The sequence below is a fragment of the Canis lupus genome, chromosome 30 (genome assembly GCF_011100685.1).
Source record: "Canis lupus familiaris isolate Mischka breed German Shepherd chromosome 30, alternate assembly UU_Cfam_GSD_1.0, whole genome shotgun sequence".
NCBI lineage: Eukaryota > Metazoa > Chordata > Mammalia > Carnivora > Canidae > Canis > Canis lupus.
Genome location: NC_049251.1, coordinates 22,210,168 through 22,236,936, shown reverse-complemented (window position 1 = coordinate 22,236,936; position 26,769 = coordinate 22,210,168). Strand labels below are relative to the sequence as shown.

Genomic DNA, 26,769 nt, shown 5'->3' with positions numbered 1-26,769 from the left:
TTGCTAAGAGAGTGAATTTTATTATTTTTTTAAAAGATTTTATTTATTTATTCAGGAGAGATGCACACAGAGAGGCAGAGACAGGCAGAGGGAGAAGGAGGCTCCATGCAGGGATTCCGATGGGGGACTCGATCCCAGAACTCCAGGATCATACCCTGAGCTGAAGGCAGATGTTCAACCACTGAGCCACCCAGGTTTCCCAAGAGAGTTAATTTTAAAAGTTCTCATCAAAAGAAAAAAAATTTTGTAATGATGTATGGAAACAGATTAACTACAGTTACTGTGATCATTTTGCAATGTATACAAGTATTGAATCATTATGTTGTACACTGGAAACTAATATAATGTTATGTCATTTATATCTCAATTTAAAAAAATAAAAATTCAAAACGAAAAAAAGAATGCTGTGACTTAAAATAGTAATCTTACTCTCTTGCTTATAGTCTGTGGGATGGCTAGCTGAGACTCCATGCTTCAGGTTCTCAGCTCAATGATGACAAAAGGGTTCAGGGAGGCTCCTTGTGCCCCATATCTTTGGACCACTGGCTACTTGAGGTATGTGGTCTGTCCATGTATTTCACTATGTGGCCCAGGCTGAATAATCACCAGCCACCTGGGACATGCTTTTCTCATCACTGGAGCACAGGAGGGAAAGCTCAAGCACATGAACGTATTTTAAGCCCCTGTTTAAATTGTAAATGCTGACATCTCATTGGCAAGCAAAACATGATCAAGCCCAACATCAATAGAGCAGGAAAGTATACCTGGCATATACCGGAGGAAATATTTGCCGAGCAATAATTCAAACTTACACTTATGAAGTGCAATAGGAGAGAGCAGGGAGGATATTATATAAATCAAAATTCTTGGTTTTAAGCCATAAAAAAAGACTGGCTTATTTAAACATTAAAGGAGTTTATTAAGGAGCTATTCATTAGTATATAATCTCTTAGAAGCCTTAAAAATCAGTCTCAGAGACCACGCAGCCAAGAACAACTTTCAAAATCACACAAAACTAGGCTGGAGAAAACATTGTTGTTATTGCCAGTAGCACAGACACTCCAGCTCAAGCTGCCCACACCTCTGTTGCTACAACTACTGGCACTACTGCCTCTAGAAACTGGCTTTAGGTGCCTTCTCTCTTGCTCCACATTGTTAGAGTTCACTTGAAAACCTGTGATTTTTCATGCCATTAGCTTCTGATTCATAATCTGGGGTAGTCATGTATGACAGATCCTAGATCATGTGCACATTCCCTAACTACAGGTGAAGTGGGGAAGAAAGTAGCTGGCATCTTCAATTTCTATTGAGGTGGAAGCCTCTGCCCCATAAGAATGGGGGAATATCTCAAACATGGTTAGGGGCTCACATGTTTTGTGGCAAAAGAAAGAATGAGAAATTTTTTAGTATAAGCTGGAAGAGATATCAGGAAGGGCTTCCCAGAATAGGTAAGATTTAAGTTGAATCTTAAAGAATCAATAGCAGTAAGAAAGTTGAAGAAGAGTAACATGAATGAGGAAAACATGGTACATTTGAAGATCAGCAAGTGGTTCAGCATGGCTCAACTACCATGTAGGTCGATGGATATGTATGAAGTGGCAGTGGGAAAGTGCATCACAAGGTTAGGTTGGTGAGAGAAATCAGGGCTTGATCATGAAAAGCCTTGTATGTCACGTTATTTGGTCAGGTGGTAGTGCAGGAAATACAAACATCTTTAGGGTGACGCCTGGGAGGCTCAGTGGTTGAGCATCTGCCTTCAGCTCAGGTCGTGCTCCTGGTCTGGGGATTGAATCCTGCATCACACTCCCTGCAAGGAACCTGCTTCTCCCTCTGTTTATGTCTGTGTCTCTCATGAATAAATAAATAAGAATCTTAAAAAAAAAAGAAACATCTTTAGGTATTTCTGAGAGAAAGGTATTAAACACGGGGAACTACAATATTAGCAAAAGAGCTAGAGGAATAGAAATTGGAGGCTGCTGTGATTTCCTAGCTGAAGTCCAGCTACTGCCACTGTCATTGATGTTGTCTCACTTGCCTCTCACAACCATGAAGGTGGTGAATAGATACTAATACTAGTGCTCAGCTGCGGCAGTTGCCTTTAACAATCACGTCAGAACCCCATTGTTTGCCAGTAGTATCTAAAAAGATAGCTTCTACCTCATTTTTATCTTTTGGATTTAGTGCAAGTGCATCAAATTGACAGAACCCAATATATCTAGCACTCTAGTGGCAAGGCTGTTTGGGGAATATAGTTGGTTTTTGCTCTTTTGTTTTATTTAGCTTCCTATCATCTCCCATTAGGAGCAGAGTGGAATGGAGATTGAAGTAGCCAATCCATAGTATCTAGCACACCATGTTAAGGATCATGAGTTTTGTCTTAAGGACTATGTAAAAAATGGATATATTTCTAGAGCAGGACTGTTACATACTTATATTTGCTTTTTATAAGGGAGCTTTATGATGTTGGAAGGAATTAATTGCAAGAGTGTACAATAGAAGATTTTCTCATTCAAGTGAGATACAGTAGAGAAATTAGAAATCAAAAGTAGGGTAAGGGTTGGAAAGATGTGAAGAAGGTAAAACTTTCAGAAGTTGGTTCAGGGTTGATGAGTTATGATGGACAGTAGAGAAAGAGAAGCTGAGGGTTACTCTTAGGTTTCAGGGTTGGACAATTGGAGAGATGGCAATATGGCTGAACAAAATGAAATTGAGAAAAAGAGGAGGAGCATAAGGGATTAAGTATTAGGAATGTTGAGTTTTTAGGTCCTGTGGAATGTCCAAAATGGATTTATCAAGTATGTGATGAGGCATATGGCTCTGCTGCTTTGGAGAGGGGTGTGCTGTGAAGATATAAATTCAGAAATCATGAAAATAGAGATTAAAGTCAATGTCATAGGAAAATTCAATAACAATGTATTTGGATAACTAACACTGGTACTCAAAAAAATAACCCCCAAATCGCAGACTTAACATACTAGTTTATTTCTCACTCACCTTACAGTCTAGTGAACATTGATGTGTTTGTTGGGGGAGGTGATTCTGTTCCATCAATCATTCAGCAACCCCAGGTTACTTCTACCTCATATTTCCACTGTTTTCTAGGGCTTCAAGTACTCTGGTAGAGCCTCTGCATGTGAGCAACTGAAGAACAAAAAGGTCTGGGAAGAACATTAAGAGGATTTAGAAGTTGGGCTAGAAGTGATGTGAGCATACAGCTTCTCAAACTATCTGTAGCAAAGGACCCCTTTTATAAACTTTCTAATCTGTTGCAGACTATTACTTTTCAAAAAGACAATAAAGATGTTGTGAGAATGTCAAATTTCTATGAAAGTTTCTAAATATTTTCCTTTGCTTTATTTACCTTGTTATGGACCAGCAGCAAACAAATCATGGAACAATACTGGTCTCTGAACCACACTTCAGTAACATTGGTGTAAATTGCTTCTGATGGCAATCCACTGGCCTAAGCTAATTAACATGCTATATGTGAATGTAAAAGGGATGGGGAATGTTCAGAGGAGGAAAATTAGGTGATTATTTCTGTCTTAATCCAACCTTCTAGTCCCAAATGTCCATTTTTCTTTTCCGCCTTCATACTAAGGGGGATAACCCAAAGCCCATCAAGTCACTGCATCTAGTTTTAAGTCCCAGATGGTACACAGATTTCTTCATCAGATTTGGATGTGACCTTTCTTAGTCTGGTGACTTATGAACTAAAAAGAAACAATCCACTCCTCCCTCCAGATTTACACCCTATATAGGATGGTAGAAGTGAAAGAAGATAAGTGCAAAAGACACTCATGTTAGGAAAGGAGCAGAATGTGAGACACAGCAGTTACAGTTTCATAGCAATTCTCAAATCCTGCTTACAAGACATTTTGAAGGCCCTTTAAATCAGGGGTGAAGCACTTTCCTTGGTTAGGTGTTAAACCTCTAATTCTTCTTTTGGTGAGATACTCTCTATATTATGGGTTTCCAGAGGAGCAACCAATGAGTGTTAAATAGATACAGATCCCTATCTTCATTTCTATATATGTTTCTATATCTCTATCTAGATGGAGAATCAAAAGCCAGTGGCATATTCAATACAAATCCGAAGGCAGAGAATGAGAGGAACTGATGGTGTAAGTCCTGGTCTGAGTCTAAAGGCCCAAGAACCATGAGTGCTGATATCTGAGGGCAGGAGACGGTGGACATCCTAGCTCAATCAGAGAGAGTGAATTCACTCTCCCTCTACCTTTTTTATTCCCTCAACAGGTTGTATGGCATCTGTCCACACTGATAAATGTAATTTTCTTTACTCAGTCTACTGGTTCAAATGCTACTCTCTTTTGGAAACAGTCTCATAGGCACATCCAGAAATAATGTTTCACCACCTCTTCGGGCATCCCTTAGCCCAGTCAAGTCAACACATCAAGTTAGCCAGGATACTCTCTTTCTCCATTTCCTCTGGCTCTACCCTTTGGGAAGTTTTCCTTGTTTTTAATCTTCCATGGCCATATCTGAATGAGATTTTGCTTTCCTTGGAGACTGTAGAGATTTCATATTTGGAGAGGTTATGGGCCAACTGAAGATGGTTTTACAGCTTTAACAGTTAAAAATTATTTTAGATTAGGTGCATGGTTACTGTAGGCTTCTGATCCATTAAAAATTATTTTAGATTAGGTGCATGGTTACTGTAGGCTTCTAATCCATTTGTTTCCAGTTGGCTCAATATGACATTAAGAATACTTAAAGTTCTTTCTGAGACTGTTTAAGATTGAATTCCTCAGAAGCAGATTCTAAGAAAAGGATTTGTCAACAATGAACATTGTACGAGAGTGGGGAAAGCAGGACAAGGGATAAGAGAAAGCCAAGTGTATCACTCAGGATCCAGTTAGAAGATGGGAGCATACTAGTTATTTTAACAAAGGAAATTTAAAAATAAAGAATTGATAATGGCAAAAAGATAACACTACATATATGGAGGTGGCAACTACAGGAAGTAGTTACCACCTCTAGGGCTGAGGGAACAAAGAGGTTTGAATCACTAACAGTGTCTTAGTTTGAGCCACTATAACAAAAATACTGTAGACGGGGTGGCTTAAACAACACACTTTTCTTTCCCACAGTCTGGAGGCTGGGAAATCCAAGGTCAAGTTGTGGCAGATTCAGTGCCTGGTGAGAACCTGCTTCCTGGCTTCTGATAGGAACCTTCTTGCTGTAGCCTGAGAGAGGGGTGGTGGGGGTGGAGGTTCAGGGAGGGAGAGGAAGGGAGAGAAAGAGAGAGAATGAAAGAATGAGAGAGAGAGAGAGAGAGAGAGAGCTCTTAAGATTACTTCTCCAAGGCCCTGTCTCTAGATACCATCACAGTGGGGATAAGGGTTTCAACATGAATTGGGGAGGGGGGGCACACATATGTACAGTCCATAGCAAACAGAAGCTTGGAGGAATGGCCCCTTGGAGCTGAAACTCAGACCTCTGAGAAGGGCACTGCTCTGGTGCTGGAGTCTGTGCTTGGAACAGAGGTACCATAGAGCTGGAACCTAGACCACTGAGGACAGGTGAGGATGGCTGTGGTGATATCTCTGTGGGGATACAATGAGACTAGTTTGGCAAGTGTTGGGAAAACCGTAGAGCAGATTCAGTCTTTGCTGTGGGAATGAATTGTCACTGCTGGGACTGATAAAAGGCTGCTGGATTTATAAAGACAGAAACATAAAGCAAAGTAAACAGGAAGGAACAAGGCCCTTCTTCCTCCTTCAGACTTGTGGTCTCCCTCTAGGGTCCTCTATTAGCAGAATGTAACAGGGAACAGCTGGCAAAGCAGAATCACAGCCCCCAGCATCACAAACATGAGTTAAGAAAGGTGGCTTTGGAGCGGGCATAATAGTTTCACATGCACACAAGCGAGGGTATGTTAGAAAAAAACCCTGCAAAAGATAGCTTCAGCCTGGTGGTTCAGGGGAATTCTGGAGTGTAAGTCATGCCTCAAAGTAGTTCTCACCCAAGACAAGGAGGTTAGGGCTTCATGCTAGTCATGCTAGGTTAGGTTAGCATGTGTTAATTAACCTGATTGTGGTAGTCATTTCACAATGGATAAATCAAATCATCGTGTACACTTTATATACAATTTTGTCAGTTATACCTCAATAAAGCTCCTTCTTTGAGGCTATCTGAAGCAATAGATACTATCTGAAACATGTGTAATCTGATCTTTTCCTAAGGGCTGAGTCATTCTGTTTAAATCCTACTAAGGCTTCCTTGCTCAAAGCCTTTTAAAATATAGCTTTCTCTTTGGAATCTAGAAGTATTGTTTTCAAACTCCAAAGCTACTCAAATGCTGGATTCTATTTTCTTTCATTTTTTTGGTAAACTGATTAATTTTGTTTCATGCTAATCTCTTTCTGGTAATATTTTGCAAATCACATAAAAAATCACCAACATCTATTATTAATTTTGTTTTCTGAACTCTTGCCTTAGAGCTAGAAAATATGTATTTGTACTGATCTACCTCCTAAGGTATTGTAGGCAACAGTCTAGCCATTGCCTAATATGAATCTTTGGTTATCCAGCCTACTGCATGGTTCCTTAAGTCCCACCTGACTGCTATGCCAAACTAATGCCACATATTTTGGATTTTTTGTTACAGTAGGCTACTATTTCTATTATTAATCAGGGTTAGTGTTTTAGTAACAACCCTCAATTCTCAGTCATAACCCAGTAACATATGATGTTGCTCGAATTAGTACAATAAGGGTCAGATGTGCACCATGCAATTAAGACCTACAGTCTTTCCATCTAATGTTACTGCCATCCCCTAGCTCCTCAGAATTTTCTGTATCTGGGTGACTGATATGTGAAAAACAAAAGGGAACTATAAATCACTGGAGGTTTTAAGGGTCGGGCTTAGATTGGGAAATCATTGCCTCTACAATGCACTGGCCAGAAACAGTTACATGGCCTGATATAGACGTAAAGGAACTAGGAAATGTGGGTTTCCTGGGTATGCAAGAGGAAAGTAAAGTATTTATCATTGTCTCCACCAGTTAGGATGCTTTCACTTGCCAGTAACAGAAAACCTAACTCAAATTGACTTTGTTAGGGAGGAAAACTTTTCTCTCCCTTTTTAGATTTACTTTTTGGGGGCTTGCCTATTAAACTGACAAAAGGACAGGTTAGCAAAAGACAGATTTTAATCACGTACTAGGTACGGGGGGGGGGTGGGGGCTGGTTCACAAAGAAATGTGACTCAAAGGAGTGGACAGAATTTGGGGCTTATATACCATTTTAATAGATGAAGGGGAGGGGAGAGGGCACTTAATGAGAACAAATGACTTCTTGGAAGTGAGGTGGGGGAAAGAGTGCACTTATGGGAAAACAAATGACGTTTAGGAAAGATAAGTAGGCCTTTAGGAGAATAGATGGGAGATATGATAGTTTCATGACAATGGCTCTTTAGGTGTGGTGACAATTCTCATTGTCTCTCGTGGTAGGAACCAATCTTCCCTGGTTGCTCCCTGGGAGATTTATGACAATTGAGTTCTTTGGGGGAGGCTCTGCTTTTAGGCAGATAAGAAATTTCAGAAACTCAAATGCTTTCAGCTAAAAATAATTTTTATGTCACAGAGGCTTATTCTGGACCTCTTCAGCTTAAATAGAAAAAAGAATTTATTTGCTCATATAACAGAGAAGTCTAGAGGTAGCACAGGATTCAGACTGGGTTTGATTTGGAGGCTTACGATGCTCTCAGAGGTTGACTTCCTTTCCCCATGATTAATTCACCCAGCCCTTCTTCCTCCATTTGTTAGCTTTATTATCATTTGGCTCTCCTTAGTAGAAAAAAAAAGTTGTAGCTCTTCTGGTATTTACATTTTAATAGCAATGCCATATCATCCAGAGAAAAAAGTAACTTCTCTTTCCTACCAGCAAACAAAAATCCTAGGTTTCACTCTGATTGGTTTCTGAAATAAAAACTGTTCAAAGAGAGGTAAAAGTGATTCTAATAGTTTCAGGCTGGCTGGACCACTCTTGGAATTAGGGGTGGGTAGTGGTTATGCCATCTAAATTACATAGGTGAAGACAATGGAGCTTTGAAAATGAAGGTGGGCAATCATCTATATCCATTACAGCCAGGGAAGAGTGTGGAGCATGACCTGACTTAAGGAGAGTGAGTACTGTGAGGATACTTAAAGAGTAGGTACAGAAGGGTAAGGGGCAGAAAATTGGCAAATCAGAGGAAGAGAAACTATTAAAAAAGTGATAGGAAGAGTGTGGACAGGCAGTCAAGAGAACCAAGAGAATCATGTTCTGTTAGCCAAGGGAGGAGTTTTAAGGATGGAGTAATAAAAAAAATTCAACTAAATTACTTCATGAGTGTTGATTTCATACTTAGTGGATATCCTTTATAATTTGGCTTCTCATGTAAATGTTTCCTTTGAGTGAAAATGTGTCAACCAGAGTTTTGTGGTCTTCAGGGCAGATGTACTTCTCATGAAAGAAAGAAAAAAAGGAATAAATGTGAATTTTGGTTTGTACATCAGTCTCTAGTAAGTCTGGTTGGCGTGAATCATACCCTCCATGTAAATAAGCTCTAGGGTCTAACAACAGTAAATTTCTGTCTCTACAAATGGGACCAAACTGGGAACACTGAGTGAAACCTTCAGTTCATTTTCATACCGTGACATGCTTTGCGAGCCATTAGAACTCTCTTTTAACTATAATGGCTTAAGAATAGGCCACAAGTTTTGAATTATTAGCTTTCCAGTTTGTTGTTTTGATTACTCTCTTTTCCTGTAAAGCTTCCTTTAAGGGCCAGCCAGAAAGAGAGAGCTGGATTAGACTATCCCTGGCACAGATGGGGGGAAGAGCAGGTCATGGTCACCTGCAGCCATTCCAGGTCTAGGGATAGTTAACTGTCCTTGGCTAGGATGGATCTGGGGGTGGGAATCAATAAGGAAGTGACTAATGCTCAACACCCCAGAAGAGCGAGGGGAGCAGTCTGGATGAGAGAGAAGAAACTAATTCAAACAGAAGAACGAGTACAATGCAGCGATGGGTTTGTGCAGTGGTGGCTGTGTGTTTTAAGGATCTCGGGGAGCGAGACTGATCTTGTGAGGAGAGCTGGGAGAGGAAACTTCCTCACGGATCAGAATACAAGGTGTAGCATTCATGCAAGCAGCATCTCACTAAGTGTTCTTGTAAATGCATTTATTTTAGCTTTTTTTTTTTTAAGTTCTTACAGGGATCCATAGTGGCAGAGTTAGGAATTCAAGGAGACACCAGCGAAATCGTACGTCTGAAACAAAATTAAAAAAAAAGAAAAGAAAAAAAAGGAACAAAATTAGCCAGCTGTGAAAAGAACCCGACTCTCCTGCTCCCCTGGGTTACGTCTGCGCCCCTCAGGCACAGGGCCTCTCGGGGCGGCCCTCCTGCTAGCCCTTCCTCGCCAAGCCCGCGGAGCGCTAGCCGCTACACCCAGGGAGGCCCCGGAACTCACGTTCCCACGCTGTCGGCTGCGGTGCAGCCCCGACTGCCACATCCCTAGCCGGGTCCCGGGTCCCGGTCCCGGCCCTCGCCGCCGGCCGGCGCGTGGCGGGGAGCCGCGGCCTTCGAGGGCAGCGCCGCGACGCACATGCCCGCGCCCGCCTCCCGCGTCGGCGAGAAGAAAGGGAGCCCGGACGCGCGGAGGCTGACCCGGAGCCTACCCATGAGGCAGCGCGGCGGATCCACGAGAGCGCCCCCCCCCCCCCCTCCCACAGCTCAGCTGCTGCTCCGCAATGGGAGCCGCCGCCGTCGCCGCTGTGTAGTTTTCCGTGCTCCTCCTTTTCCTCCTCCTCTTTCTCCTCCTCCTCAGGGCCCCAGTCAGGCCGATCCGCTCCGCTCACGGTAAGCGCCCCCCGCCCCCGCCCGCCCCGCGCTGCAGCAGGAGAGGCCCTCCCGCGCGGCCTGCGCCGCCTCACTCCGGGGGCGCTGGGCCGGGGGTGTCGAGGCCGGCGCGGTTTGCCGAGAGCGTCCAGGGCGCGGGGGAGGGGACCGGCTGCGCGGCGGCGGCGGCGGCGGCGGCCGGACCGCCATCTTGCGCCGGCCCCGGCGGGGGAGGGATCCCGGCGCGACGCGGCAGACGGCTCGGGGCGCAGGCCGGAGCCGCGCCGGCCCCGCCGCCTCTGCCTCCGTCGCCTCCTCCGCCTCCTCCGCCTCCTCCACCTCGCCTCCCAGGGCCTGCGCGCCTGTTGGCCCAGCCTGCGCTCGGCTCTTCTCTCTGGATTCGGCTCCCTTTGGTCGGCCGTACATTTTGTGCCGATGTTTGGCGGGGACCCATGCTTCCCCCACAGCAACGCTCCCCGGAGTCTCTTCGTGGTAGACCGAGGCCGAAGGGGGTGCCGAACCCTCAGGCATCCGGGGCCCTCGGGCCCCTGACCCCGTGCCCAGGTGCCCAGTCATCCGTCCCACGCTCACACCCTCATGCTTGTCAAAGGGACCCCCCCCCCCCCCGCTCTGTCCCGTTATTGTCTCCAGAAGGGCCCTGAGGAGAGACGTGCAGTCGGATACACAGTTTACTGACCGAGCTTTTCGGGGTTTCACTTAGACGGAAAGAATGAGCTCACTGCGAGGTTTTTATCCGGCTCTAGAGATGGAAGGAGTTCTCCCAACTTAGCTCAAGTTTGAAGGCTTCTAAGGAGAAATCGGCTAGAGAGGAGCAACGTCAAAGTGAACCCGCTTCTGCACGCACACGGGAAGACCTCGGTCCAGAGGGTTCTCTTTGTTAGCCAAGAGTCGCTTTTTTGAAAATTCGTGAACCTAGACTTCATTGCTTTCAGATTTGGACGGGGTCCTAAGAATTGGACGTCTACGAGCGCCATTAGACCTAACACTGAAACCTAGGAGGAGAGTTTTTAAAGTACAAAAGCCACCTCTTAGCATTTGTGAGAAGTCCTGCCTTGGGGGATGAGTGACAACTCAGGCTGTCTAACGGGAAACTTGCTGTGCCTTTGAAGGCACTGTTGTGCTTAGAGGATTGTTAGGGCTGTGTGCTCTTGACATCTTAAAGCATCAGTACAGATCCCGTTAGGTCTGTATCTTGCATTTGTATCTGACGTTGACACGCCCTATTTCTACCTCAAGACCCCTTTTGCATTGGTCTATGTTTATGGGACTGTTCTCGAAGATGAGGAAAGAGAGCCTCAGGGAGACGTCTTTAATGAGGTCATGGCTAGGAAGTGATAGAACCATTTCTACGACCTTAGGTTCTCTTGATTCCTTATTCAGTGCCCAGTTCACTACATTATGTTTCGTTTTGTGTGTGTGTGTGTGTGTGTGTGTGTGTGTGAATAAGGTGAGTGAAGAGAAGCAAGGAGCCTCACCTCACAAAAATGAAGGAATACTGTTGAACTCCTTTTATATTTTTGTTTTTAAGAGTTTACCTCTTAGCTTTTCGGCTTTTTATTACTGAAGTTTTCATGTTATTTTTCATCCAAACATATTAAAAAGTTAAATAATAGCCCAGTTGGACCTTCATTTGTACCACCTACTTTTAAAAGTGTTGCCGTTTTGCGACATTTCCTTTATCTGCCTATCTGCATTCTTTTTGGTGAGCATTTATTTTCAGAGCACGTTGCAGATATCATGACAATTCACACCTAAGTCCTGTTGATATATCTATATGGATGTCATAAGAATAAGGCCAATTTTCTGTATAAGCACAACGCTGTAATCATACTTGAAGAATCTCTGCTATCTAATATAGATATGTAGTATGTATTCACATTTTCCCCATTGTCCAGAAAATGTCCTATTTAGTCCTTTGTCTTGGAACCAGTATCCAATCATGCATTAATTACATTTGTTTACATTTCTTTTAATTTAGTGTAGTTCTTTCTCTCACACTCTCTCTTTTTTTTGGATGACATTGCCCTTTTTGAAGAGACCATACTACCAGTTGTCTTGTAGAATAACCCACATTCTGTATCTTACTGACAGTTTCCTCTTCATTAGGTTCAAATTATACCTCTCTCCCCTATATTTTCTGTAAACCTGTAGATCTGAAGGCTTGTGTAGATCAGGCTTAATATTTTTGGCAAGAATACTTAAGTCATGCAGTGTACTTCACATTATACAACATCAGAAGGCACGTAAGGGAGGGTTATCCATTATCTTATTAGTGATCCTAAATTTGATCTCTCCAATAAAATGGTGACAGACTATCTTTTCAGACTAAGCATTTTCTTTTGCAATTAGCAAGTAATCTAGGGGGTGATGTTTTGTCATTAGTACTGATATGAATTTACCTGCAGTAATCTGATAATGAAATAATTGGGAGTGGTCTTCTAGAAATGGATGTTTGAGGGTGAAGGAAAGGAGCAATTTTGGAGGATAGGACCAATTTATCTAGTTTAGGGAACTTGAAATTGCTGCTGCCCATTGGCATCAGAATCCAGAGGGGTTAGGAGAAAGGAGGCTCAGAAAGTAGATGTCAAGAGATTTTGCCCTCCTTTATTTAAAAGTTTGGGGCACTTGTAGCATTAGGGAGCTGTGATTAATAGAGTTCTGAGGTAGTTAAATGTTGGAGAATTATAAATTTCAGCATTCCCACTTCAGCCCATTTGTACCAGGTAGGTTATCTAGTCCAGCCCTGCTTTAGTCCAGTGTTTTACTACTCAGAATTGGCTTTATCAGTAGGGGACAGGAAGGCAAAGGAAAGGAATAAATAATTTTTATACACTCCTCTCCCATACTTGCTTTATTTATTCAAGAGAACATTTAGAACCATACCACGATTTTTTTTTTCCTGTACAAATTCAGCAGAGGATGTATCTGAATGGAATAACAATTCTAGTGAGTAGAATGTAAACTATAGTTTTAACTGATAGGAAATTGGAGATTGTTGACAAGATGTTTTGTTCCATTTCGAAACTAACTTTTGAAAGGGGGAGATATATTTATTTATGACATGTTCATTAATTAAATATGTAATTCTGAATAGTTTATCTTTTCCTGCTTCTGAGGACTCATAAGATTTGAGTTTTCAGTCAGCTTATTTTAAAGATAAAAATAATGATTTACTTGGTAGTTTGTATCAAATGTGTGTTTGAAGTTTTTATTCATTTCTACAAAGCAATTTTTAAAAAATATTTATTAATTAATTAGAGACAGAGAGAGAAAGAAAGAGAGGCAGAGACACAGGCAGAGGGAGAAGCAGGCTCCATGCAGGGAGCCTGACGTGGAACTCAATCCCAGGTCTCCAGGATCAGGCCCTGGGCTGAAGGCGGCGCTAAACCGCTGAGCCACCCGGGCTGCCCATCTACAAAGCAATTTTCTTTAAGGACTCTTAACTATCATTATACCAGGAAAAATAGTGCAATTCACCATCTAGATTGAAAAGAACTATTTCTTTTTTTTTTTTTTCATTTTAAATTATTTTAATAATTTCTATTATGTAATTTATAGAATAAATGGATAATACAACTCAGTAGAGCTTCCGATTAGAATTTAAACATAATCTCTTTGTATGTATTTTGAAACATGAAAAACAAATATATATCATTCCTCTACTTACATACCACCCCTACAATGAATATGCATACTTTTAAAAGTTTTTATATGTACACAAAGAACATCTTCCTTTATTCTTCCCACTTTGAAGATCTGTGTAAAAAACTGATGTGGTTGAAGGGTTAGGTAAAATTCTCTTCCTAGTTCCTGCAAGTTCTTTTCCTAGTTGCATGAGGAATATTCTTCTTGGTAATTGAAGTTTTTCCTAGACACTGAAAGAATTCTCTGCATTATTAATTATTGATCATCATTTTCAAGTCATTTCAAGTATAGGTTCTGACCCTGTTAGTGTATCTACCTGTTCTGTGGTCTTTTTATAATACAGCTCTCTTCATGTTAATTTATGCAAGGTTTTTAAAAAAATATTTCTTTTTTGAGAGAGAGTGTGCACAAGAAGGGGGAGGGATAGAGGAGAGAATCATCAAGCAGACTCCCTGCTGAACATGGGGCTTGCTCCCAGGACCCTGATCTCATGACTTGAGCTGAAATCGAGAGCTGGTTGCTCAACCAACAGAGCCACCCAGGCGCCCCTGCAAGGGTTTTTGAATTCATTTACACTTGAGAATGCATTGAGCTGAGAAGAAAAACTAGTTTTTCTTAGGACAATAAGAATCATTAAATATGTATGTAAGTCCAGATTATGTGCAATTAACTTTTCTTGCTTCCCATTTGTGAAAATCCATAGAAGTTCAACCCTGTTCTTCCTGATTTTGTCAAATCAAGAAAATTTCTTGCTGGATAATACTAAGCCAGTTCTATACTTATAACAATTTTGTCACAAGTTATATTTCTGACAGAAATTTTAAATTCATTTGTCCATTCTTGTAATTTTTGTATTACTCTTGATTCTGTTCTCATCCCTTTTCTGAAGTTCTATGTAGATCTATGTCTTTAAAGCTTAGGATGTTTCACTACCCCATGTTGCCAGCTTTGAAAGTATATGTACCTGAAATGGGCAACATTTTCTGAATGTGACTACTCATCAGCTGTCATACCTGAATGTGGAATGTGTCCATCTTGTCAATAATGATTTGAGATTTAAAATACTTGTGATAAGTTCTAGCTTATCATTCCAGGGTGGGGTTTTTTTGTTTGGTTGGGTATTTTTTTTCATGTGCATCATTAAATGCAGTATTTGAAGAATTTTTTTAAACTTTTGATGGTTCTTAAATTTTATTGAAGGGAGGATGGCCATCTTCTTTGCTTCATAATTGCAAGATATTTTCAGTTCTAAGATTTGCAGATACCAGTTAGCATGACCAATCCAATGAATTTAAAAATTTTACACATCATCTATTTCCTTCCAGTCACCATTATATACATCTGCATTCAACATTTGTCCACTTATGAACTGTATCAAGTTAATCTCCGAAGATTCAGTCTGAGATGCCCCGAATTTCATCAATAGAGTCTAAAGTGCTTGCTGTCTATCTTTGCATTCATTTTTAAGTTCATCTAATAATTGTGAAATGTGACCTCTGCCAGTTTTCTTTTGTTCCATATTGGACAGAAAATAAAAGTTCTGAGTTCTTAATTACATTCAGTGAAAACTAAAGACAGATGAAGATCAGGATATGCTGCGCTAACATATGCCACTTTGACCTAAGGATTATTTGGAGTGTACAGCAATCAACAGAATTAACAGAAACAAAAACTGTTTTCTCCTGTTATCTGCCTAGAAGCTGGTCATATATATTCCTTTAAAAAATTTTTATTCATTCATGAGAGACACAGAAGCAGAGACACAGAGGGACAGGCTCCATGCAGGGAGCCTGATGTGGGACTTGATCCCAGGTCTCCAGGATCATGCCCTGAGCTGAAGGCGGCGATAAACCGCAGAGACACCTGGACTGGTCATAAATATTCCTTTGTGAGGATGTTTTCCCCCTGGTAGTAGGAAAAGAAGAGTGGTTCTTACTACTTGAGATGGAAAGTTAATACCAAGATGAGTTTGCATAAACAGACCTACTGAAAATAACCTTTTATCTTCCATTAGTTCTCCCATGTATTTCCCAGTTACTTCTTCATGATTTATTGTCTTTCAAAGCCCTAATCCCCTTTCCTTTGTTAAAATGGTATATAAGACTTTGAGTTTAACCACTTCTTTGAGCTTTACTGCTTTTCTGTGAATTCCCGTGATGTAAATATTAAAAAAAAATTATGTGCTTTTCTTTCTGTTAATCTGTTTTCTGTTAGTTTAATCCACAGGTCCCCAGGTACTGCAACATAAAAGGGTAGAAGTAAAGTTTTCCCTCCTCGATGCAGACTACAAAATGATGTCTTCAATCTTATATATCTTTTTGAAAATTGATGCAATATTTTGTGCAAAACAAGAAAACTGAAAGATAAGAAAAGTGAAATTTAATGCATAGTGATGACTTCATTGTCACATCCTTCTAGACAATTAAATCATTATGTTTTCTTGTTTTTTTTTGTAAACATGGTTGGGAATATTTGTTTAGCAACAGTGAAATAATACCTAGAATGATGGAAGTAGTAAAATATTTCAAGATGTAGGAAAAGTAAAATCACTAAGATCATATAATGTATCTTAGATTTATAAAAGATCTATAGGCTCACATAGTAATTGTAAAATACAATGAGATTTATTCTGTTTAAAAGTAATAAAATGTTGTTTGAAGATTTCTAGGAAACAAAAGCCATAAAATGTCAATCTTTACAGCTAGAACTACTCAAGAAAGAAAAAACTAAAATTGTTTCTGTGGATTCTGATAGTATTCACTGAAGGTTAATGGTTAATTTGATCCATTAGATATATACAGAGCCCCACCCCTTTCTAACACACATAGTAAACCTGTCTGCCTCTCCATCTCCTACCATGATAGTTTTTTCAGCTGTTTCCACTCCATCTCTGATGAATACAAATAGTACTTAGAAAGTTATTCCTTGAGGTTTCTGTTCCAAAATATTTTTGTTGTTACCATTTTTTCTTCCCTTCCCAACTTTACCTTCAGAGCTCCTCTGAGGTAAAAAATGATCAAGTGAAACTCTGTATGATCAGGGTGTACTATTTAGGCTTTTTGGTGGACTGGATTAAACTAAAATATATATATTTTAAAGATCTTATTTATTCATAGAGACAGAGAGAGAGAGGTAGAGACACAGGCAGAGGGAGAAGCAGGCTCTATGCAGGGAGCCCGATGTGGGACTCGATCCTTGGTCTCCAGGATCACGCCCTGGGCTGAAGGCGGCACTAAACTGCTGAGCCACCTGGGCTGCCCTAATATATTTTTTATTTCAATTATTTTTCATTGCAAACATTTCTGCTTTTCTGGTTAGTACATTATGATGAGCATAGTGTGATTTTTTTGGAATGGTACATTTTTGCATCTTTGTGTTTTTAAACTGCTTTATACACTGCTTAATGTTTTTTTCTTAAGAGTTGTGTTCATCACTGAATACTCTCTGTTTAAAATTATTATTTTAGATTGGCATATACAAAATTTTTGACCAGCCAGGATAGTAATTTAGCTCTCCTTTTTAAACGGTGGCTTTGACTTGATTTATGTAGTATAGCAGTTCTCTGAGTGTGGTCTTGGGGCCTTGAGGTGCTTTCAAGAGTTCTACAAGATCCTCCCTTAACTACCTACCTTTCTTGTGAGGCTAGATTTTCCTTATTTCAGCAGAAATATGTAGTGCAACAGATTAAATATAGAAACAGATAAGAGAATACAGCTCTTTATTAAGACACTTATTCATGGGTTTTTCAGAAATGTAAAACAGTGCCCACCTCTCTAAATATTTTGTTTTAGAAAATGTCTTTCACACAAATATTAATAGTTAATGGATTTATTATAGTCATTTTTAAGTAAATTAATCTATCTTAAATTCCTTAGGGTGGGGTTTGTCTACTTCTAAGATTTCATCCTTAGAAGTTAATCAAACACATATTTTCTTTTTTCCTTTCTTTTTTTTTTGCTAGCTTTGGGATTTCTTCAGTATGACAACTGCTTGAATGACTTTCATTTGATGGGTATTAACCAAAGCAAAGATCATTAGTCTATGAAATAATTTGCTTCTTGTTTCTAGGCTTTACCCCTGTGTGTTCCTTGTCTTGTGGGTAATTGTTACCTTTGGCAAGTCTGAGAAGCAAAACCTGAAGGGTTTGGGAGGGTTGTGAGTGTTTTATATGTAAGTAATCCTGTCTCCTGCTTTGTTCACTCATTTTGCTTTTCCCGTTCAGTGTTTAAGACTGACTTTACACAGGATTTCTGTTTGCTGACAGAAAGACCCTAATAAACAGAATGGCTTTATTAGTCTTATGGGTAAAAATAAATAATAGACCTCTTAACTTTATTGAATAGAGAAAAAGTAAATAAGAAAATCGACCGTACTTTTTTGACAGTACATTATTAGTATTTGTGTTTGAGAAGTTAAACACAAGAGATATCTTTCTAATCTTTTGTTGTAGACTATAAAATATATTCATAGATCATATTTCATCCTTAAGATAAATGCTTCTTTGAGATGGATTGTATTATCATCATCTGTCCTTTACAGATGAGGGAATTGTGTTTCAGAAAGTTCATTTCATTCATTGTAATACTTATTGGGTACCAGATGCTGTATATTAATTTTGTAGGGTATAGTGCCTTGGTCTTCCTTCATTCTATCCTCAGCTTTGTAATCTCAGAATTGTGTGTTCTTTTCTTGGGTTAGGTAGCATAGGAGTAGCATTGCAGCCTGGTAGCACCAACCACTGGTGGAAGTGCCAGTTCCTAGAACATTTGGTTGATTCTGTACCTCATTGCATTCTGGAAGCTTTTAAGACAAGGATTTCCAGCTCTGCATGGATTGATGGAGAGTTACTGAGTTTGGAATTGATATGTGACACAATGAAAACACTATTTTAGGACATGTTAATTTGGCGGTTCTGTGTTAAATGCATGAAGTCAGATCTGGATGCTGTGAGGCTGAGTATAAAGTGAATTTTACAAAGTAAATCTTACTATGGGTGTGAGGTTTTAAGGGCCTGAACAAGTACAGAGTGAATGGAAATGGATAGTTGTAGGAAATATTTTGAAGGAAGACTAGGACTAGGGAACTGATTAGGTATGCTAAGTAAAACAGGGAAACATTGAAAAGAACTTACAAGGTGGGACACCTGGGGGCTTATTTGGTTAAGCATCTGACTATTGATCTCAGCTGAGAACTTGATGTTGGTGTTGTGAGTTCAAGCCCAGAGTTGAACTCTGTGCTGGATGTGGATCCTACTTTAAAAAAATTTTTAAGGTCTTAAAATCAGAAGGATGGCAGTTTCATTGGTGGAAAAAGAGAAGTGCAAAAGTAGAACGAATTTTTATAAATTGAGGTAAGGTTAACATAACATTTAAGTTCACCATTTAAGTTATTTTAAAGTGTACAATTCAGTGGCATTTAGTATACTTACAGTGTTAAACAGCATCAACACTAATCTTGGAATAGTACTTTTACCTTCTCCAAAGAAAACCCATTGCCCATTAAGCAGTCTCTGACCATTCTTCCCACCCCACAGTCCTTAGCAACCACGGATATACTTTCTGTCTCTGTGGATTTGCCTATTCTGGACATTTGATATTAATGAAATCATACAATGTGATACTACTTCTTTCACTTAGTGTAATGTTCTCAAAGTTCACCCATTTAGCATGTATCAGTACTTCATTTTTTATTGCTGAATAATATTCCATTGCATGGAAACATTTTGTTTATTCATTTATCACTTCATGAACCTTTGGTTTGCTTTCACTTATTAGCCATTATGAATAATGCTCTAGAGCTGATTTTTGTGGAGAGGTCATTTTCAGTTTTTGAAGTAATGAATTTGACATGAGTTTAAATATCCAGATAGCAGTTTTCAGCAGTTAAGAGATGATAGGCTGGAACTTAGCTGAGGAGTCAGAGTTGGAGGTTAACATTTGATGATTGTATATGCTATTGAGCATCTGGAAATTAATAAATCTGTCATTTGGGGAACAATTTGTGTAGGGCTGAGAACTAAATTCTACGAAAAACCTGATTTTACACTATTTAAGGAACAAGAGAATATGGAGAATCTATCAACAGTAGAAGATGGGTAGAGAACCAGTCTATTGTATAAAAATTTTTTGAGGAAGATGTTTCAAGAAATTGGGTTAAAACAGATGTGAGATAAGGAAAATGTAAATGAAGAAAGGGTATTGATTTAGCAATGGGGAGGTTATTGGGATCTTCAGATGGATACCTTCAGCAGAATACTGTGCAGTAGAAAATGTAGTAGCTGTACTGCTGTGCTCAGCTTAGTTTTGACTGACAGAATGGGTGGTGCTAACTAGAGCAAATGGATGCAGGCTGGATAGGGTCTGCAGATTGATTTAGATTGATTTGTAGATGTAAGCAGTCTACTGAAGCTTAGGCCTTTTACTTATATTAAAAAATTTTGTGTTATCAAACATGTTAAAATTTTAAAAAGTTGGTTTATCATGATTTGAGATATTGCTCTGAATTAGTATCAATGAAGTAGATTGGGAGTTGACATCAAACAGGTTTATTAAAATGCAATTTATATTGTTTAATTAAAATTATCAACTATTTTTCTTCAGGAATTTACTTGCTTTGAATAAACTAAAAAATTTTATCCTCACTATTGAACTTCAACCTAATTGCTTCATTCATTACATTGAACTTGAAAGTTTCTAGAAAATATTTGGGTATGGTAGGTTGATTACCAAAAGATTTATTCATAATACCAAAATGGCATTTCATAATTCAACATTCTCAATTAGAGCAGTTTTTTTTAACTGAAATAATAAGTCCCCTTTGTCTCTCTGTCTAGACAAAAATTTATATCCTTATACCAGATGGATATATTTATGATATTAGGGTTGGGGTCCTCGGAGATGTTGAGAGTGACCATTTTCAATTACATGATGCTTGAATTTTTCATATTTTTCTTTGGTGATCTGTCACATCTTGAGTTCACTTCATTTCCTGATATTTTAATTGTTCAATACTTAATACTAACAATACTATTAATTGTTTTGTTTTATGTTAGATGAAATCTGTGATTTTGGTCTTGTTCCTGGTGGAGGCAAATAGTATATGGCTGAAACCTCTGGCCTTTTAAGTGCCTAGATTTGAATCCTTGCTCTACTCTTGTGTTATTTTGAGCCAGGTACTTCACCTCTGTAATTGAGTTTCTACAGCTGTAGAGTGAGGATAAGAATAGTGTCTACCTCATAGAGTTTTTGAGAATTAGACAAAGTGATATATGCATTTAATTAATGTTAGCTAATAGTAATGATAATTGTTATTATAAATAATAATTTGTAATTATAACATGATAGTGTATAATAAAGTAGTTGTGTTGAAGCTCAACACTAGGAATGAAATTCTCTAGTTTACTCAAAACACGTAACTATTACTAATACTGTTACTGTTACCACTTGAGCCACAAAGAATAAGTTATCCTCTTTCCTACTTTCTCATGACAAATTTAAAAATAACTGTAAATAGCTTTCACTTCTACCACCCCATCCCATAGTCTCATGTTTCCTAGGTTAAATACCTTTAGTCCGTTGACCTAGACAGAGCTTTAATTTTAATTCATTATAATGGACATATGTTGCTTTTGCTCTCCAGCACCTTCCCTCCTACTTTGGTAACAGCATGATTTTCCTTTGGGAAAATCTTTATCTTACTGTTTTTTGTTTGTTTTTTTTTTGTTTTGTTTGTTTGTTTGTTTGTTTGTTTAGTGGTTGGATTGTTGGATCTCTACCTCTGGTACTGGGGAGAGCATGGATGTAGGACTAAACCTAAGTGGTAATGTTTGGCTTTGGGAAAGGCATATGACTTAAGTTCTCCAATGAGAACTAGTCCTCTTGTTAGTGTACTCAAATTGAATGTTATGTTGGAGCTGGTATGTCTAGTTGTTCAAAGTGGGGAACCTCTTCTGATGGTAGAAACAACATAGAGAAAATGAAGTCCAGGAATGGAGCTTTATATATCATTGTTTAAATTGTACCTGTATTTAGTTCTGTAAGTGAGCCCGGAATTCTCTTTTTGCTTAAGCCAGTTTGAGTTGGGTTTTCTGTTACTTACAGTTGAAAGAGTCCTAGCCAATACACAATATGCCAAGTGGGGATCAGTTAGAAGAGAATGGAATAAAACCACTGTCTCTTTGATTATACAATCAAATTCTGTTATTTTGACACTGTATTACAAATCTGATCATAACAATTCTTGCTTAAAATCCCCTCATTGGCTTTCCATTGCTCTTAGGTTAAGGAAAAAAAATTCCTAGCGTGATCTGTGTAGTATTTTGTTTGACTTCTGTCTTACCTCCTATCATATACCTCCTTGCTTTTCTTTTTCACTCATACTAGTGTGTGGTTGAAATGTGCCCTTTTCAAGAATAAGTTTGATTTTTAACAGTAACCTGTTAACTGGACTGATTTTTTAAAAAGATAGGTACTTAGTTTTCTAACAGTAAAGCATTTTATTTTATTTTTCAAAAAATATTTATTCATGGGAGAGAGAGAGAGAGAGGGAACGAGAGAGAGAGAGAGAGAGAGAGAGAGAGAGACTGGCAGAGGGAGAAGCAGGCTCTCTGCTGGGAGCCTGACATGGGACTGGATCCCGGGTCTCCAGGATCACGCCCTGGGCTGAAGGCGGCGCTAAACCGCTGAGCCACCTGGGCTGCCCAAGCTTTTTAAAGAATAAGGGGCATAAAAGTGGAAAGTACTGCTTTGAAAATTTGTTTCATTTGCTTAATGTTTGTAAATAAATTTAATAAGTTAATTTCTTTATAAAATTTCATAAACACCTGAATTTTATGAAATCAAATTTTAGTTGTGTGTCTTTTTCAATTATCTAGAGTTTATTGCTTATGCTTTAATGTTTATATTTGTGTGATTTATATGCCAAGGTACACATCATCATTCTCTGTTTTGCTAACCCTGTTACAATTAATTTCCATGATGCAATCAATAGGTGATGCATATTAAGGTGATTTAAAAGTGGAATTTTTAAAATGACTCTCTGTCCTAAAAAGATTATGTATGTTGTTTTCTTTTTTTTTTTTGTATGTTTTTAAGATAACATTAAAATGAATTTTCTAGTATCACCTTGAGATAGTTGGAAATTCTTGAGAGATCACAGAACCAGGGTTGGAAATATTAGATTGTAACTCATAGTTAAAAACCTACTCTGAATCCTTAAAGCTCTATTCTTTCAGGATTAGAATTCTAAAATTATAGACCTCCATTTCAGTATGCCATTGGTCACAAAGACTGAAGAATTGTTTATACAATGAAATAGAGCATAAACCGAAGCTTTAAGTCAGTGGGAATGATTTGAATACCTGATTTTTTTTGTGGAATTTGTGAGAGGAAAAAAATGACAGATTAAACTTTTCTGAACAATGTTCTAGTGACCCTATGTCATCCAAATCACTCCACTGAAAAACTCTTCTCAGTAAAATTGTTCAAGGCTTAGTGTTTCTTACAGCTAGCTTGTTAATCTTATGCAAAATTTATGAGTTAGTTGAGCATTATTTGTATGTGCTATCTTTATTTTGAATAAAAATTCTCACTATTTAAATGATTATATTAATTTTGGTTTTATATTTTCCCTTTTATAAAACCAGATAATTTCTAAATGCTCAGCTAAGAGCTTGTAAATTCTAGTATAATAACAAAATTGTGATTTGCTCTTAGAGTTCTTGAAAATGATAGGAAGAACAGAGTTAAAAATTAAGATTGATTGGATGATTTCTGTATGTTAGGTACTGAGCTATGTGCTTTTTGTGTATTATCTGACATAATCTTCACTATAACTTTATGAAATAAGTTACATATAGTAAAGCAAGGCACAGAGTTTAACTTGCCCAACATCATACAGATAATAAATGATTGAGTCAGAATTTGAATGTGGAATTCAGTATTCACCATGTTTTACTGTTTATTGTTAATAAAATATTTAAAGTACACAGTATAGAGCTAAATTAAGCTATAGAGATTATTAGTTGAACTAAGAACGGAGACCCAGAATTGTAAAATGATTTGATTGAAACTGTAACAGTGCTGGGGCTATGACTTGGTTCTTTTGGCTCCTAGCCTAATGCTCTTTTTTTATGTGCACACTCTACAGTTGGGATTTGTGGAATTGCTTAATCTTTTATTGGAAAGTAAATAAACCCATATCTAGTACATAGCACACCTGTACTACCCTGTGTGCTTTATATACCAGATCAAATGCATTACCTTTATTTAACACAGTGATATTATATCAGGTGGTACCTATTAATGGATAAGAGTAAATTTTTCAAATTAAAAATTTAGATCTGCTTTTCCATTGATTTTTAAAATTTTTGTAGAAAAAATTAAGATACAGTTTTATGTATATATAAGCTGATACAAAAAATAGTAAAATAGGAATTAAAATTATTTGTATGAGCTGTCTCCAACAGTTAATGAATTATTTTCTAAAAAGTCTTTGATAAGTCAATTAATTGGAATTCATTTTTTTCTTCATAGAAACAGGTATATTAAATGTGGTTATGAAATGAGTCAGTAGCTGTAATTGAGCGTTCTCTTTTTCTGGCTGTTTTGGGGCTAAGTCTGAGCCATAGAAGCTATTAGAGATGTTTTGGAACTTTGAGATTCCCCGCTGCTTATCTTTGCTGGATATTCCACTTCAGTGGCCGCTGATTTAATCCTTCATAGAATTCCATGCCTTACCACCAAAATTCTGAAGTGGTGACCTGAGAGGTTTATATGGTGGTGGTTTTGGCATGCTTGCCAAAGGAATCCATGAAAGTGTTTGTTTATTAATCAGAACAAAATATTGTAGTGATTCTTTAGTCCAGTGTTGCACAGTAGGAATGTTCTGTAGCCGTACTAATACAGTAGCCACCAGCCACATGTGGCTTTGAGCATTTGAAATGTGGCTAGTAAAACTGATGAGCTGAATTTTAAATTTTATTTAATTCTAATTAGTTTAAACTTAAATAGTCACGTGTGACCAGTGGCTACTGTTATATTACACAGTACAGCTTTAGGCTGAGATTTTGGTTCTGTTTACATCTGAGGATTTCCATCTTTATCATGTGTTTGAGACGCTATCAGTTAGGGTTTTTAAGTAGGCTACTATGGTCCTTAAGCTTTTGAAAGTAGGTTATCTTAAAGTCATCTCTATCATAATAGGCAATAGATGTCTGTTCATATAGACAAGTCATTCATTAATTGAATATTTGTAAATTGAATACTAATTTCAGAGTTTTGGCGAGATATTTATATTATCACTTAGCAAAAAATATTATATGTATGTCAACTATGTAATATTCAATATAACCATTATTATAACTCAATATAACTACTAACAAAAAAATATATGAGTCTCATAAGCTGTGTAATTGTGGCTCTTAAAAAAATATTCTGTCAACTTGGTAGCAGTAGGTCCTTAACAGGAGCAAAAATTGCCACAAATTTATTTCCTTGACATATTCATAACACTGATATTAGTTTAGAGATAAACTACAACTATTCAAATAATTAAGTTAATGGGATTTAAATAGTCAGACTTCAGAACTTGGTGAATTCAGTTAAACACAAGACTCATTAGAGTCTCAAGGCACCTGGGTGGCTTTGTTGGTTAAGTGCCCCAACTTTTGATTTTGGTTCAGGTCATGATCTTGGGATCTTGGGGTCGAGCCTCATGTGAGGCTCTGTGCTCAGTAGGGGAGTCAGCTTGAAGATTCTTTCTGCCCCTCTCTCCCTCTGCCTCCCTTCCACTCATATTCTCTGTCTCAATCAATCAATATTTTTTTTAAAAAAAGATTCATTAGAGTCTTGTGATAGTAGCTAAAACATTTACAAGAGTAACTTCTGAGGTTAATAGTTATTTTTCCCTGTGGATTAATGTATCCAAATAAATTGGGAAACTAAAACGCAGGAAAATTGGCTGAGGATAAGAGAAATATAAAGATTGAATGAGTGTGCATTGTAGTATTTTATGGTTTCTATCTAGTTTTTATCTTTTTCTGCTTTATAACTAAAACTTACTTTAAAAATTTATAAATTCTGTAAAATTTATGCTGTTACATGTGTGGGAATCCAGAATAATTCTTGTTTTAAATAAATGAATTAAAATTTCTTTTTGATAATTTTTATTCTACTAGCAGTTTTTCAATCCCAAAAAAATATAGATATATTAGATTATAAATTTCTGAAGGCAAGGACTGTGACTGATTCATCTTTTTTTTTTCCCTAGAACTTAGCATGTTATCTGAATAGTTATATTTTTTAGGCTTATTTATTTCTTTAATAATCTATACCCAGCCTGGGGCTCAAACCCACAACCCTGAGAACAAGAGTCGTATGCTCTTCTGACGAAACCAACCAAGCGCCCCAATGAGTAGTTATTTTTGAATGAATTATTCTGTGATGAAATATGTCCAATTCATTTTCTTTCCCTTTTAATATCTTTGATTAAAAAACAAAAATATAAACTAAAATTTATTCAAAGTTATATATATATATATTTTTTTTGAGTAATACCCAATCATTTTGTTCTGTGAAAAGACACGGAAGTGGTTGTCGGGCTCAAAGTTATATTTTCTTGTGGAAATAGTTACATTTATATCTGAAATGTGAATAGATTACAGTTAAAGATTAGTATCACTTATATTTGAAAATTCACTTACTAAAACAATACATCATGAAGTGATTACTCATTTTTACAAAAGGATACTTCAAAAAATTATTTGTAAGTTAATAATTCAGACTTCTTCCAAGTAGTGAGTGCTTATTAGAGTCAACATTTTATTTACTAAATTTGGGTTCATTCAAGAATGAAAAAGTTATATAAAGTGAGTTGCAAGTCTGTCAGACATATCAAACTTAAAAATTGAGCTTTTCATAGGAAAAAAATTCAAATATGTACATTTAATTTAATGAGATCCATTCTAATACTAGGTATCTTTATTTTATAGGAAGGAAAACTGAGATATAAATTGCTTTCTTGTCTGGAGTCACATGGTGAGTTTCAAGATCAAAATTAGATCCAAGAATTTCTGAACCCCAAGTTTCATGTTTCAATATTTGGCTTTACTTAACGTGACTCATAAAATTGACTGATATCATGTGTCAGTACTTAGGTGACAATTTACAGAAAGTCAACTCTGCAACTTGATGGGCGACAACCCTTTTCAGCCAAAAAGTAAGTGTTGCTGCCACAACTGATACTAGTATACATATATGT

General features: G+C 37.9%; 1 protein-coding gene and 1 long non-coding RNA gene across 18 annotated transcripts in view; one reads left to right on the top strand and one right to left on the bottom strand.

The window, feature by feature from the left end:
• Positions 1 to 26,769, top strand: part of ZNF280D (zinc finger protein 280D) — a 293,874-nt gene that overhangs the window by 159,930 nt on the left and 107,175 nt on the right. For 11 of the 17 annotated variants that reach the window (XR_005381695.1, XR_005381696.1, XR_005381697.1 and 8 more), the window contains exon 1: positions 26,501 to 26,546. Coding sequence is in view for 4 of the 17 variants with exons in the window: in XM_038580505.1 (XP_038436433.1) it covers positions 26,700 to 26,727 (28 nt within the window). In the remaining 13 variants the exon portion in view is untranslated. Of the gene's footprint in view, positions 1 to 9,732; positions 9,868 to 26,500; positions 26,547 to 26,658; positions 26,728 to 26,769 lie in introns of those variants that run through there. The other 6 variants (XM_038580502.1, XM_038580504.1, XM_038580505.1 and 3 more) reach the window with 6 other exon arrangements.
• On the bottom strand, positions 9,173 to 9,627 carry LOC102154430. Its single transcript, XR_005381699.1, has 2 exons — positions 9,479 to 9,627; positions 9,173 to 9,277 (listed from the first exon to the last, which is right to left on the bottom strand). It is a non-coding gene; the product is annotated as an uncharacterized LOC102154430 (long non-coding RNA).